At 55.0% G+C, this 13,469-nt stretch overlaps 2 protein-coding genes across 3 annotated transcripts; both read right to left on the bottom strand.

The window, feature by feature from the left end:
* Positions 1-159: 159 nt before the first annotated feature.
* Positions 160-9,235, bottom strand: HMOX2 (heme oxygenase 2). 2 transcript variants are annotated; one of them, XM_064672630.1, is made up of 6 exons: positions 9,159-9,235; positions 3,981-4,087; positions 2,822-2,939; positions 2,058-2,549; positions 1,005-1,125; positions 160-924 (listed from the first exon to the last, which is right to left on the bottom strand). In XM_064672630.1, exons 2-6 carry the CDS (start codon positions 4,061-4,063, stop codon positions 800-802), a joined length of 939 nt encoding a protein of 312 aa, XP_064528700.1. In that variant the 5' UTR covers positions 4,064-4,087; positions 9,159-9,235; the 3' UTR covers positions 160-799. The 2 variants fall into 2 exon arrangements, with proteins under 2 accessions (XP_064528700.1, XP_064528699.1); XM_064672629.1 differs by lacking the exon at positions 9,159-9,235 and adding an exon at positions 8,101-8,215.
* LOC135423375 (zinc finger protein 501-like) lies at positions 8,909-13,440 on the bottom strand. Its single transcript, XM_064673570.1, has 2 exons — positions 13,356-13,440; positions 8,909-10,095 (listed from the first exon to the last, which is right to left on the bottom strand). The coding sequence occupies exons 1-2, from the start codon at positions 13,438-13,440 to the stop codon at positions 8,909-8,911; spliced, it is 1,272 nt and encodes a 423-aa protein (XP_064529640.1).
* Positions 13,441-13,469: the final 29 nt, after the last annotated feature.

The following is a 13,469-nucleotide window of genomic DNA, read 5'->3' as shown; positions in this document are numbered from 1 at the left end:
AAACCCCAGGGGAGGCAGCAGGGACGGGGAGTGCAAGAGCAGGAGTTTCTCAGGGACTGCCTGAGTCAGAGACAAGTACAACAGTGCTCCCATCTCCCCCTTAATCCCCTCCCCAGCCTCTCCTGTTCTCCCAGTGACTTGATTCTGGCTTTCCCCAGCTATAGCATTGCAACTTTTTATTTCAGTCAAGGCTTCAGGAAAAATAACCAACAACCAACCCTCAACCCCAAAGTTGCACAATACACATCTGTCACCTCCATACCCCCTCACAGTCCTGTCCCCATCCCCAGGGTGCTCCCTCCAACAGGAGTCAGACCAGGTCCTTGGGACAGCACACCCAACAGGACTCTCCTTTGAGGTAACAGCCCCACAGCACAGCCTCAGCTTCTCAGGGTGGGAAAGCAAGTGCTCTTTGCTGAAGAGGCTGATGACACATTCTGGGGATGCAGCCCAGGGCAGGAAACCCCCTCCAGACACTGCTCTGGGGATGGAGATGAAAAGCCAAGCACGTGAAGCCTTTGCCAGGACAGGACAGGACATCTTTAGCCTTAAAAGCTGCCCCAGCCTGGGCAGGGCAGGGCAGTGCTGCAGTGGAATCCTCACCCCCTCACACCGACCAGTCCTGGGCACTAGTCAGCTAAAGACATCACGTTACAGCGGTGTGCAAGGAGGTTTGGACAGTCCCGCAGGATTCCCGTTTACTTCCTCACTCCAACGCTGCAGCCAACTCACCACCAGCAAGGGAAGGGTCTGAAAACGGACAGGGCACGTCTCTCTCCTTGCCCCCACGCCGTGCCAGTCACAGGAGGTACCAGGCTGCAGCTCCTGCTGCCACTGCCACGCAGGCTGCCAGCACCAGCTGCACGAGGGGCTGCCTGGCCAGACCCACCGCGGCGTGGAAGGGGCAGCCGGGCCCTGCCGCGCCTGCCAGGACACAGAAAGCACTGTTAGTGCTGCCAGGCTCGTGCCACACACGTGTGGCAGCTCTCCCTGCCCCCACCTACCCAGTTTGTCTGTGTAGTAGGGGCATTTGCGGATGTCTCCTTTTCGGTCGTGCACTGGAAACCCTCCATCTTGGGCTTCTTCTGGCAGCGACCTGCCGATCTTGTCCAGCTCATCAAACACCTGCAAGTGGCCACAGCGAGCACGTGAGGCAGGCACAGCTCATCCAGAGTCCTGGAATCATCTGGAGAACAGGCAAGCACCACTCCTGCCTCCCTCCCCCCGGGGACTCCTTTGGGAGCACCTCGCTGCAAACCTGTGGTGGCACCTGGCACATGTTACAGCTCCAGGAAGGAACAGCCCATCCCAAAAGCATCCAGTCAGAGCCAGGAGAAGGCAGGACCACCCTGCTGCTCCCCTCCCATCCTGCTGCAGGTGGGAGTGTGAGCCAACTGCACACTGTCAGAGGATCCCTGCTCCTGCAGTGGCCAGCCAGCCCCTCCAGCTCTGTTGCCAGAGGATTCCATAATAATCCTGATGAAGGAGTCAACCACATCCCAACACATTCCTGACCAGTTTAAACCACACCAACCAGCTACAAGCACAGATTAAAGCTCCCATCCAGTAGCTAAATCTGTGTTCATCCCCCTGGGGCAAGTGGCAGCTCAGTCAGGTTTGATGAAAGGCAAATGCTATGGGAGGAACAAGAGGCTCCAGACATTTTTGGCCATAGGGCAACATGTCAGACCTGAGACAGGAGATGACTGTCACCAGGGCAGTGTAACACACTCAAACTGTTTGAGGCTGTCTCAGAGCAACAGCTCTGTTCCCCTTACTGCTTCAGAGCCACACAGCCCACAGGAATCTTGAAGTCATATTAATTTTGCCCCAGTCAAAGGCCCAGCTGTGGTGTTGGAGCACAGGAGGAATTCCTGCCCAACACCAGCTCCAGAAGCTAATGGAGAAGCTATTTAGAGTAGAATCCCAACCCCACAAGACAGAGGGGCTATGGTGGTCTCAGCCCCAAACCACTGCCTGGGTGAGCAGTCTGACTGAATTAACCTGGATCAGACCCAAAAGCAGCAGCACCTGCACACAAGGGATTTGTTTAGTACCTGCATGTTAAATCTGAAGGCTCTGTTGGCCTCTTCCACGATCCTTTCCTTGGTGTTCTTGTCCAAGTCCAGAGCATTCATCCTTGCTCTGTAAAGCTGCTTGAACTGCTGTGCATTGGAAACGTTCTCAAACACGTAGAACTGGATCCCTTCCCCAGTACTGGGCAACTTTAGGGCCCTCTGGGCCACCTTCTTCAGCACCTGGCCACCTGAGAGGTCCCCCATGTAGCGGGTGTAAGCGTGAGCCACCAGCAGCTCTGGCTCATGCTGTCCCACATGATGGATTCTGTCCACATATTGCTGAGTTGCCTCTGAACACTGGATCTTCTCTTTCCAGTCTTCTCCATAGAAATATTTAAGGTCTTTAGCCAGTGCTTCCCTCCGGTGAAGCTCCACAGGGAAATAGAGAGGAGCAAAGACCGGGTTGTCCTTGTTGCGATCCATCTCCTCCTCCAGGGCAGAGTAGGTGAAGTGCAGGGCCACTGTGGCCAGCTATGGACAAAGCACAGCTCCCCTGAGAAGCCAGTCCCTGGATCAGCACATTACACCTCAGGACTGCTCCCCCCTGCTTGGAATTGGGGTAAACAAGGAGGAAATGCCCCAGGCTCAACACAAAACCCACCTGGAGAGCTCATACTAGGCAGGTATTGCTTGAAGGAGCAGAGGCTCTGCTCTATCTACCCCCATAACACCCCCCAGGGCTGTGGGGCTCTGCCTCCAAGTCTGCATCACATCAAAGAGATCAGGAGCAGAGCAACACCCACCTTGAAGAGCTCCTTCCTGATCCGTCCTTTCAGGAAGTCCTTGACAAACTGGGTGTTCTCGGCACGGTCGTGGGATTCCTTTGTGCCCTCCTTCAGCAGCTCTGACAGGTCTGTGGGGCTGCAGGGGACAGGGAGAGCTCCTTTTACCACACACAGCTATGAGTTTGTCCCTGCTCTGTTTGCAGGGATCCCCTTCAATCCCTAACATCCCAGGCCCAGACTGGAGAGGGTACAAGGTGGGACCCTCAGGCCACTCCCCAGGTTGAACTGGCACCAGCAGGAGGAAGCAGGGCAAGAATACCCTTAAAAAGTTTATTTCTCCTGAATTACACTGTTTTTGCAGGTTTCCACATGGTGAATTTCTAAAAAAAACTCATTAAAATCTATGATTTGTAGTTACAGCCACTGCACTTACCTGGAGGGTGGTACAGTATCAACACTACACTCACTCAAATCATGCCAAAGTGCACCTTGTGGTTTTTATCACTAGTTTGCTACAGGTAGCACGTTCCTGTTAGCTGGAAGAGAGACTTTGGACACCCCAGACCCACTGAGTGTGCCAGGAGAGCCAGGAAACATTAACTTCTTATGAAGCTGAGCCTGTCAAGTCAAAGAAGTCGACCAGCCTATCTAGGTCCTCTGGGAAGCACCCTATATTCTTCCCATTTTCCAGGTCTGAATCTTTGGGTTTTAGAGCATTTTGTGAATTTGGTTTTGGAACTAACCTCCTAAAAAGTGTTCTTGCCTGGACCTGCAGGTATTCTGCAAAGCAAGAAAGGCAGATGTCCAGAGTGGAGTTCACCTCTGGAGTCACCTTTCAAAACAAGAAGCTGCTATCACATGAGCCTGCCCAGCGAGCCATGGAAAACCGGCCTCCTTGGCCAGGAAGGCAGAAACACAACCACCAAATGGTCAAAGTGTTTGTGGAATGTCAGTTTGATAGTGGCAGCTAAAAAAATAACTGTGTTGTCAGCCCTGCCAGATTGCTCCTTCCCATCCCTTCCAGCAGTTTGATTAAACAGATTTTACTGCACATGTAGTTGATTAGTCATCTACTGGTGTCTCTCACTTCTTTCAGATGAGGAGAAGGATCACTCCTTGACCTGGCAGGTCTCCTGCCTTGCCCAGGGCTGTGTCTGTGCAATAGTGTAGGACTCACCTGACATTGTTGTCTTCTGTTTCCTCGTAGCGCGAGACATCCGCGTCTTCTCCCGCCTCCGGGCCCTCCATGGCCGATGGCATTGCTGGTCAGTGCTGGGGATCGGTCTGAAAGGCACAATCAGGAAGGGGTTTTTGAGGGAAGCTGCCTTAGCAAAGGGATGGGTGTGAAATGTTGTCTAGTAAGGAGCCTCTGGGCTGCCCCCCAGGCAGGGGGTGAGGAACAGCCGCCGGCCGTTTCCACCGAACACCAGGTGCTTCCAAGGAAGCACATTTGTTTGTTCAGTTCAGCCCCCCCAGGAGAACCTCAACACTAACACCCAGCTCACTAAATATCAACCTCAGAGACCTACAACACAGCGAGCAGCCTGCATTTGGTTTCCCACTCCAGGGTGGCTCCTGGCTGAAGGTGAGAGCTCCGAGTTGGGAACCTGCACTGAAATCGTGAGCAAGCAGCTCTCCCCTGGTGCCACCAAATATTTCACCCAATGTGCTGCTCAGAGCAGAGTCACAGGAAAGGGAAGCACCTCCCCTTCACTCAGGAAGAAGAACAAGCTCCATTTCCACAGCAGCACAGAGCTTCCCTGGAAGAAAGCAGTGGGGAATTAGGCCAGCTGAGCTCTGAAGTCAGGCAGCTCACAGGGGAAACAAGAACATTCCCTGCGACAGAATATAGGAACTTCCAAAGCAAGGGCAGATTTCACTGCTCCTGTTCCCACTCACAGCCTCCTCTCCTGCCTGCCAGGGTTTACTTCAAACCCCACAAGCAGCTGGGTTTCCCCTCCTCTTTTGCAAAAGGAAACAGAATCTCCTTGGACGTACCAGGATGCACAAGACTTACCCAGAAGCAGGAACAATGGCTCACTCACTGGATCAGCACATCACACCTCGTGACTACTCCCCCCTCCACATGCAGTTGGGGTAAACAAGGAGGAAACCCCCAGGCTCCACACAAAACCAGCCTGGAGAGCCCGTACCAGGCAGGTATCGCTTACACTGGCTGAGCACAGAAATCCAGGCACCTCATTTACAAAGTGGGCCTGTAATCAGCTTTGTGCAGAGCAGCACCACCACCTTAGAGGCAGCCTTGGCAGAGGAGCAAGGGGCTAAGCTGCTGCTGGCTCTTTGGAAAGCCTCGCTCTAGGAGAGCCATCCTCGTGCTCCCCCACTTCAGGGGGCTGCATCCTGCAGGACTTGGCAGGGTGAAGTCTTCCCACCCCAGGATGGGGAAGGGCAGGTGGGAACACCAGCACATGGGCTCAAGAAAGGTGAGGAAACCACCTTCAGGTGCTGTACTGTCCATGTGATCACTCCCTAGACAGCACACGTGCTCACATCAGCTCAGCACACTGGACTCATCTTGGCTCCTCACACAGCTCCACCTTCAAACATTGGGAGATGCCCACTGTGGGGAAGGGAAACCAAAGCAGAGGCAAATCACCCACCTGAGCTCAACCAGGAGCCTTCATGGGCACGGGGGCACAGCCCATTCACCTCTGCCAATGCAGATCATCTCTCCTGCTCAGCTTATGGCAGGCCAGACCTTCTCAAGAGATGCAGATTCCAAAATGAAACTGGACAAACGAGTTCCAGCTCATCTTACAGCCCCAGAAAGCCAGAGGCCTGGAGGTAGGGTGTGCTGTCCCCACACACCTGCAACAGCCCCCGGTACAAAGCAGCAGGTGAGAGCAGAGCTACAGAGCACTTCAGCACCACTCATCCCTTGGGAGAGGCCTGAAGGCTGACATCAAATCCAGCCTAAAGGAACACACCACATCAGGCTCAGGAAACCATTGTTAACAGCAGCAGTGGCTCAAGGCTCCCAGTGGCCACATGCACATGGCCCTGAGATCACTGTTGTACAAGACACCTCTGCTCACTCCTCAGAGCCTCCCCTCCCACGCCTCGGGCACACTCGTGCTCAGCAGCACTCCCCCACACGGGAACTCTGCTCCCCACACCACACAGGGGGAGCTCCTGGGGCCTCAGAAGCCTTTACCCAACCCTGCTACCGGTGCTGTAGCAGCACAGCTGATGAGAAGGGGGAATGGCTGCCCCAGGAGCACTGCCTGCTGACGGGAGCAGGGTTCAGCACACAAACAGGCATTTAAGGTCTTTGATGCACTCTGGGACTCGTATCTGCAACTGTGCAGCAGAGGCTCAGTGTGACACGTTCCTCTCCATGGCAATGGGGCAGTCAGTGATGACAGCAGTCCCTGTAGCCCCAGGCAAGGGTAGAACACATGCAGGAAATAGGGAAGCTCAGATTTTTCTGATACAGTTTCTAGTACAGACACCTCCCCAATGAGCCATGAATTCAAGAGACATGTCAGCACAAACCAGTCCCATCCTTTCCACTGCTGGGCTACTGCACAAGAACTGTGAGGAAGGGAAGTCAGAATCATTGTGTCTCTTATCACTGCACATTGTTGCTTTTACTCAAAAACTGGCAACTCCAGTCCCTGGTCACAGCCCTGGTTTCTCAGGGTGCTCTGCTCCTCTGGAAAGGAGGATGTGTCCCACATGCCAAGGAGGCGGCTCAGGCAGCTGCCCACCTCCTCTGCAGAGCCTGGAATGTCATTCCATTTGCTGCAGGAGCTCAGCTCATCCAGGACCTGGCTGATGTTCAGTGTAAACACATATCTTTGCAGTGCCCGGACAGCAGCCTGCCTGGGAGAAATCCAACTCAAATCAAAGCCATGAGCTGGGATAACAGAGTGGGGAGGAGGTTTGGTACAGGACACCTCAGCATTCTAAACATTTCCTTCCCAATGACAGTGTTCAAACCCTCTGAGAAAACATCCCACCTCATCCAGCCAGCAATTACTTTGCCCCCATGCACATCTCCCCAGCAAGCCTCACACCCCAGATGCACAGCTGCTCTTCTAGGGTACGAAGACACTTAATCCCAATAATCCTGTGCCTTTTGAAGGAAGCAGGCACCACTGCTGCAGGAAGCAGGACTGGAAGCCTCAGAGTTGCTTGGGCACCCTGGGAGAAGTTCAATAGCTCAGGAACACCCAGGCAGTACAGAGTTCACCTTTGCTGTTTGACCTCCACGTAATTTCAAGGCATTTCCCTATACACAGAGCTCAGTGTGGCTGGACCTACCTGAGCATCACTGTGCTGGAGACAAACCCCAGAACTCCACTCTAGGGGCTGGAATCATCTCAGAGGTTACCTGGCAATCCTAGCAGGAGAGACTTGTGTCTCCTCCTCCCTCTGGGGAGGAATTTGGCACCTTCTGCTGGAAATGGAGCCTCACAGAATAAATTGCTACATTACCTGATCTCAGGTAGGTTTAAGGCTTCATCGGGACACAGTCAAAATTTAGGCAATAATTCAAGTCTAAGACACTTCTAGCAGTGCCCACACAAATGCTACTTCTGTCCCCCAGAGCTGCAGCCCAGCACCTCAGCAACCTGACCCAGGGAAGCTCCTGGCAAGCTCACAGACCTTCAGAGCACCTTTGGTGGTGGCCTTTGTGACAGGCAGCACATTAGAAACATATTTTCTCACCTTGGCTATGAGAACAGCCAAGGGACAAGTCAGTCAGGGCCGGATCTGGGATAAGAAAGACACACATGGGTATATCAAAGAGCTCTTGCTCTGGGGAGAGCCGGTGCTCGCCCTGCCTGTCCCAGCACGCTGACAGGTGTGCCTGGGACGCGCCGAGCGGGGCCAGTGACTGGCACTCGGGGTGTAATGCACTGCTGGGGGTAAGTGCTGAGCCTTGAATAGGGCAGTTGTTTCACCCAACAACGGAAAGGCAGGGACAGCGAGAGGCCTCGGAGGCCTTCGCCCTCCAAGCTCTCCTCTGAGCTCAGCGGGATCAAGGAGAGCCAAGTGCCCCCCTCGCACGGCTCCCGACCTGAAGCCCCGGGCACTCGCAACGAGCCGCCGCGCAGAGTCACCGCGGGGCTCTGAGGCCGCCGCGTCCCGGAGCGGGGACACACGGCAGGGATCCAGGAGGGCTGAAAACTGCGGGCCTGGCCCGGCGGACAGCGCGGCCGCCACAGCTCCGGGCCCGCCGTCCCAGCGTCCTCCCCTCTCCGCCGCAGGGTGCGGGACCAGCCCCGCGGAGCAGGGCCCGGAGCCCCCCCGTTGCCACGGAGACTCACCGGAGCCGCCTCCACCCTCCGCCCGCGGCGCGAAACAAAGACCCCGCACGGCCGGCCGGGATTTATTAATGAGGGGGGGTCACGGCGCGGCCAATCAGGACACACGGACGGCACGCGCCGGCGCCGCCGATTGGTGGGAGTGGCCGGGAAGTCACGCCGCGGCCCTGGCCCCGCCCCCTCACCTGGACGGTGCGGCGCGTAGCCCCGCCCCCCGGGAGGTCGGCTGCCGCGCATGCGCAGAGGGCAAGAGCGTCGGCTGAGAAGGAAAGATGGCGGCGATGGCGCTTCGGTACCCGCGGCTTTATTGGCTGCGGCAGCAACGACACCTAGCGCGGCTCCCGCCCCACGGCCCCTGTGGGGCCGGCGGCACACTCGGACAGCCCTCGCAAGGCGGCTGCGGGTTCTCTGTGCTACAGCCCCAGCCCGTGGGCTGAGGGGTGAGCCCGGTGTCTCTGAACACAGAAATCAAGAGCGTTTGAGATGGTCCGTTTGGTTCACTATTAATGGTCCATAACGCGTGAGCACAAGAGAGTCATTTACCTCCCTCTGAAATACACCAGGCACATTCCAGCATTTTCAGACCACTTACTCTCTCTCCCAAGAGCTTCCCCTCCGACCACCAGCGCCTTCCCCTGCTGAGCCCACGCTCCTCCCCAAACCTCCAGCTGCTCGCACTGCCTCTCCCTTCTCTCTCTCTCCTTTGGGGCTTGTTCTCCTAAAATAAGCTGCCTTCCCCCTCCAGGAGCAGGGCTGTCAGTGAAGCAGAGACGCCAGGCTCGCAGCGATCGGCCCCGCTGCCCACGCCGCCCTAGGGCTGCCCGGCCCCGTGGGTGCGGCGGTGCCGCAGCAGCGCGGAGCTGACGGCGAAGCCCCTGCCGCAGTCGGCGCAGGCGAAGGGGCGCTCCCCGGTGTGTGTGCGGCGGTGCTGGGTGAGGTGGGCGCTCTGCCGAAAGCTGTCCCCGCAGTCGGCACAGGCGTACGGGCGCTCCCCGGTGTGCACCCGCCGGTGCCGCAGCAGCGCCGACCTCCACAGGAAGCTCTTCCCGCACTCCACGCACCTGAAGGGGCGCTCCCCGGTGTGGAAGCGGCGGTGCTGGATAAGGTGCGAGCTCACCGTGAAGCTCTTCCCGCACTCGGAGCACCCGTACGGGCGCTCGCCCGTGTGGAACCGCCGGTGCTGGATGAGGGCGGAGCTCACGGTGAAGCTCTTCCCGCACTCGGAGCACCCGTACGGCTTCTCCCCGGTGTGGACCCGCTGGTGCTTCATGAGCTCGGAGCTCTGGCTGAAGCTCTTCCCGCACTCGGAGCAGCCGTAGGGCTTTTCCCCGGTGTGGACGCGCCGGTGCCGCGCCAGTGCCGAGCTCACGCTGAAGCTCCTCCCGCAGCTGCCGCACTCGTAGGGCCTCTCCCCCGTGTGCACCCGCCGGTGCTGCACGAGCTGGGCGTTCCCGGAGAAGCTCTTCCCGCACTCGGAACACCTGTAGGGCTTCTCCCCGGTGTGGGTCACCTGGTGGCGGAGCAGCTTGGAGCTCACGCTGAAGGTCTTCCCGCAGTCGGAGCACTCGTAGGGCCTCTCCCCCGTGTGGGTTCTCTGGTGCTGGATGAGATGAGAGCGTTGCCGGAAACTGCCCCCACACTCGGCACAGCCGAAGGGCTTCTCTCCGGTGTGGATCCTCCGGTGCTGGATGAGGTTGGAGCTCACCCGGAAGCCCTTCCCGCAGTCCCCACATACCATCAGTCTCCCTACAGATGGATTTCTCTGCTGGGTAATGTCTGTCGGCCTCCTGAGGCTCTTCCCACGAAGCATCACTCGGCTTTGCCTCTTCCCCAGAGGTCTCTGAACTCCTTCTGACCTGTGTGGGACGACTGGGTCCTGTGCTGGATTCTGGGAATTGTTCTCCTTGGAGAGTCCTGAGAGTAAAGCCTTGGGCTCTGCTGGCCCAGGGATGCCTTGGTGGGCATTCTCCTCTTCCTTGCTCACAATCCCATCTTCAGCTGCAAAAAAAGGAGAATCCAGAGAGAAGTCACAGGCAGGACACAAAACATTAGACAGGGGAAATCTAAAGGGGCCAAATTCCAAGAACTCACCAGATTAAGTATAAAAAGTTTTGATATTTCCCTCCAAACTCTACAGTGGATTTCTCAAGAGTGTTCACAGGAAAAAACCCTGGAAATAGATGGCCCTGGGTGCTCTGCCAGAACCTGAATCCACTGAAAATACTGGCTTATTAGAGGTGAAAGTTAGTGCTCGAATGGGAAAGATGGCTGCTCTTCCAGGATATCTGAAAACATTATTAAAAGCTGAACTGGGAGTCATGGAAGGGCCACGAAGAACTGCCCTGCTCAGCAGAACAGATGCAGCATCTGTGCTGCTGGTGTTGCAGAGAGAGAAAAGATGCCTAAAGGAGACGCTGGTCCTAAGGGATGAGACATGGAGACCACCTGGAGCCTGCTTGATGCCAGTCTTAGAGCAGAAGAAAGGCAATTTTGTGCTCCATGGGTGCAAAGCAAACCTGGTGTGGGGGGTGGTTGGGGAACTGAAGATCCTCTGTGGGCAACTCCAGATAATTCACTGAGGAAATCCAATATAAACACAAAAGATGAAGGCAGTGCAAGTCCATGGAAGTAATGCCAACTGAACAGTCCAACCAGCTCCTGGGACACAGGCAATGAACAAACCCCTGCCCTCTGATTCCCATCAAGTCTTGCAGAAACATGAGTGGGATGAATCTATGCTGCACAGACTCAGGGTCAGCTGAAAGCCTTTCCAGACAAGGGGCTGCACAAATTCCTCAGGTATCTACACAGAGCACTGCCTCCTTCCAGCCTGCTGCTCACCTATCCTCTAGGATAGAGGGTGCTCCTCAATCCTCTAACATGGATTGAGGAGCATCCCAGCAGGTCCAGAAGCACAGATCCCAGCAGTGCTCTGGCTTCTGCTGTCAGTGGGGCCGTGGAGCTCTCTGCAGACTCACTGAGGGCTCATGTGCTAAACTGGCAAGACAGGATGTGTGGCACAGCCCCATCTGCTGCCAGGGAAGGGCCAGTGGATGTCAGAGGGATGTACATGGGATGTAGAAATGGCAGCATGCATCTCTGAGGAGAGGCATCACATCCAGGGTTAGGACAGGTCAGGCAAGGGAAGAGATTCCAGATCATCGTGTACAGACCTGCTGTTGACTACACATAGACCCAAAACATGGCACAGGCTGAGGACTGAAGCTGCAAACACACAGAGCCCCAGATCTGCCCGTGGAAAAACTCAATGGCTCCTCCAGGATCTCTGAAAACCCCTGTGGAATGAACTGGTAACATACCAGTCATGTGGGGCTGATGGACAGACCACAGGCACTGCTGGTGCTCTGGCAGAGCTGGGATGAGGAAGTGCTTGCCTTGAAACAGGAGAGTCACTGCTGAACCAAGAAAGGAAGGAGAGTCCAGAATTACAACCCAGATGATACAAGTACATATTTGATCTTCCTGCTTCTAGTCACTGTAAGAAAATCATAACAATATGATTTCACTTTGAGCTCCTGAGATGCCTTTTGTGGCAGTTTGGTGTGACATTGATCAGCTACTTTTCCCTCACATAGTTTCCCTTAAAATCATTCCTTCAGAGGAACAGAAACTGGAATTTTGCTATCCACTTCCATCTGTCTGCAGCCAATCCATCCAGGCCTGTAGGAGAAGAGAAGAGGGATATCCAAAGGCAGGATAAGGACATTTCTGTCAGCCCAGCATGAAACTCCTGACCTGTAGGTCTGACTTACTGAGCAGACCGTGGAGCTTGGGAAGTTGTTCTGTTGCTGTTGTCTGTAAAGGGTTTGATCAAAATCATGAACACAGGACCTCACCAGAGGAATTCATACTGGAAGCATTAGGGCTGAACTGGCAAAAATGAATAAGCAAGAGAAAAAGGAAGAGTGTGGCTCCTTGTCAGCCCAGACCAATTTGGGTTGTGCTCAGGCCTCTGATATGGCCAAGATTGCCAGGGCTAAGCTACAAGGAAAGGTCCAGGTAAGCAGAGTGAGTGTAAACATAGAGAGAGAACCTAAATATCACCTTAAATGTACCCTTGGATCTCTCTTTCTCAGGAGAAGCCACCTGGAGCTCCTCAGAGATGTCACTAATTTTAGCAAAAGAGATCTGGAGTGCAAAGGTGTTCCCAAAGACATTCATCCTTCACCAAACTGGTAAGGAAGCTAAGCTGCCATGGGATGGATGACCCTCAGGAGGTGGGAATGAAGGGAAAAGAAGGTGGATGATGATTCTGTTATTCAGGGGTAAGACACAAAGGCTGACTATAAACTGTGTCAGAGCCTTATGACCAGCCAGGTGACAGGGGACATTCCCTGCAGGTAAACACAAAGAACTGCAGAGGTAAACAGCATCTATACCTTGCACTTTTATCAGAATGGGCCCAGGATGTTCTTGGTGTTATTCAGGAATAGCACCATGGAGTTAGAGAAGATGGATGAAAACTGCAGCTCCCAGGCAGACAAAACAGCTCATCAAATGCTAATGATTGATTGGGAAAAACAATCAAACCCCACATCCTGGGTGTGTGCAAGGAGGGGATGGATCCCCCCTTTCAGAGAAGTTCCAACAGAGCTGAGGCAGATACAGAGGATGACATGAAGGACCTATACTGCTGTACAGATTCTGTACAGATGACTCAGCTGCCCATTCTGTTGTGAAAAGGTGCAGCTGACAGGGCTCTTGCAGACTATAAAACCACAAGTGGCCCACCGGTGGGGATCTCTGACATCAAGTGAGCTCCTAGAGGGCAGTGTCAAAGCAAACCAAAGGAGGCAGCAACTCACAAAGCAGCTGAATATGCTGTGGAACTGCTGGCTGAGAGCTGTCACTGATGCTAAACCTTACACAGCTTCAGATAGCAAGAAATTACAGACAGGGCTGTGAGACAGGGACACATGGTGTGTCTAGTCCAGGACTTTCTGAAACCACAGAGTGCCAGGGCCTGTGAAAGCATCCATGGACACAGCACTGCCTGTCTGCCTTCTCTGGGATCCAGCCCCAGCCTCTGCCAGGACCAGCAGCAGCGCTGGGAGGACTGTGTTCCATCCCGGTACCACCAACCCTGCACGTTCTGATGTGGTTTGGGGATCCTGGAGAAGTTTTTCTCACTGCCAGGTTCACAGATGACTTGGCAGTGCTGGGTTAATGGTGGGACTCGATGACCTTAGACAGCTTTTCCCAACTTTAATGATTCTATGACTGTACCATCCCCTCACCTGCACAGGTGTCGCTCAGAACCATCTCGGTCTTCACTTGGAAGGTGCAGAGGTGGGAGAACCACAGTTCCTCCTTACGATCCATGTGGGAGATCATCTCCAGCTCCACTCGGG

This window comes from Pseudopipra pipra, chromosome 16, assembly GCF_036250125.1.
Source record: "Pseudopipra pipra isolate bDixPip1 chromosome 16, bDixPip1.hap1, whole genome shotgun sequence".
Classification (NCBI taxonomy): domain Eukaryota; kingdom Metazoa; phylum Chordata; class Aves; order Passeriformes; family Pipridae; genus Pseudopipra; species Pseudopipra pipra.
Note: the sequence above shows the minus strand (reverse complement) of the source record. Positions and strands in the feature narration are given on the sequence as shown.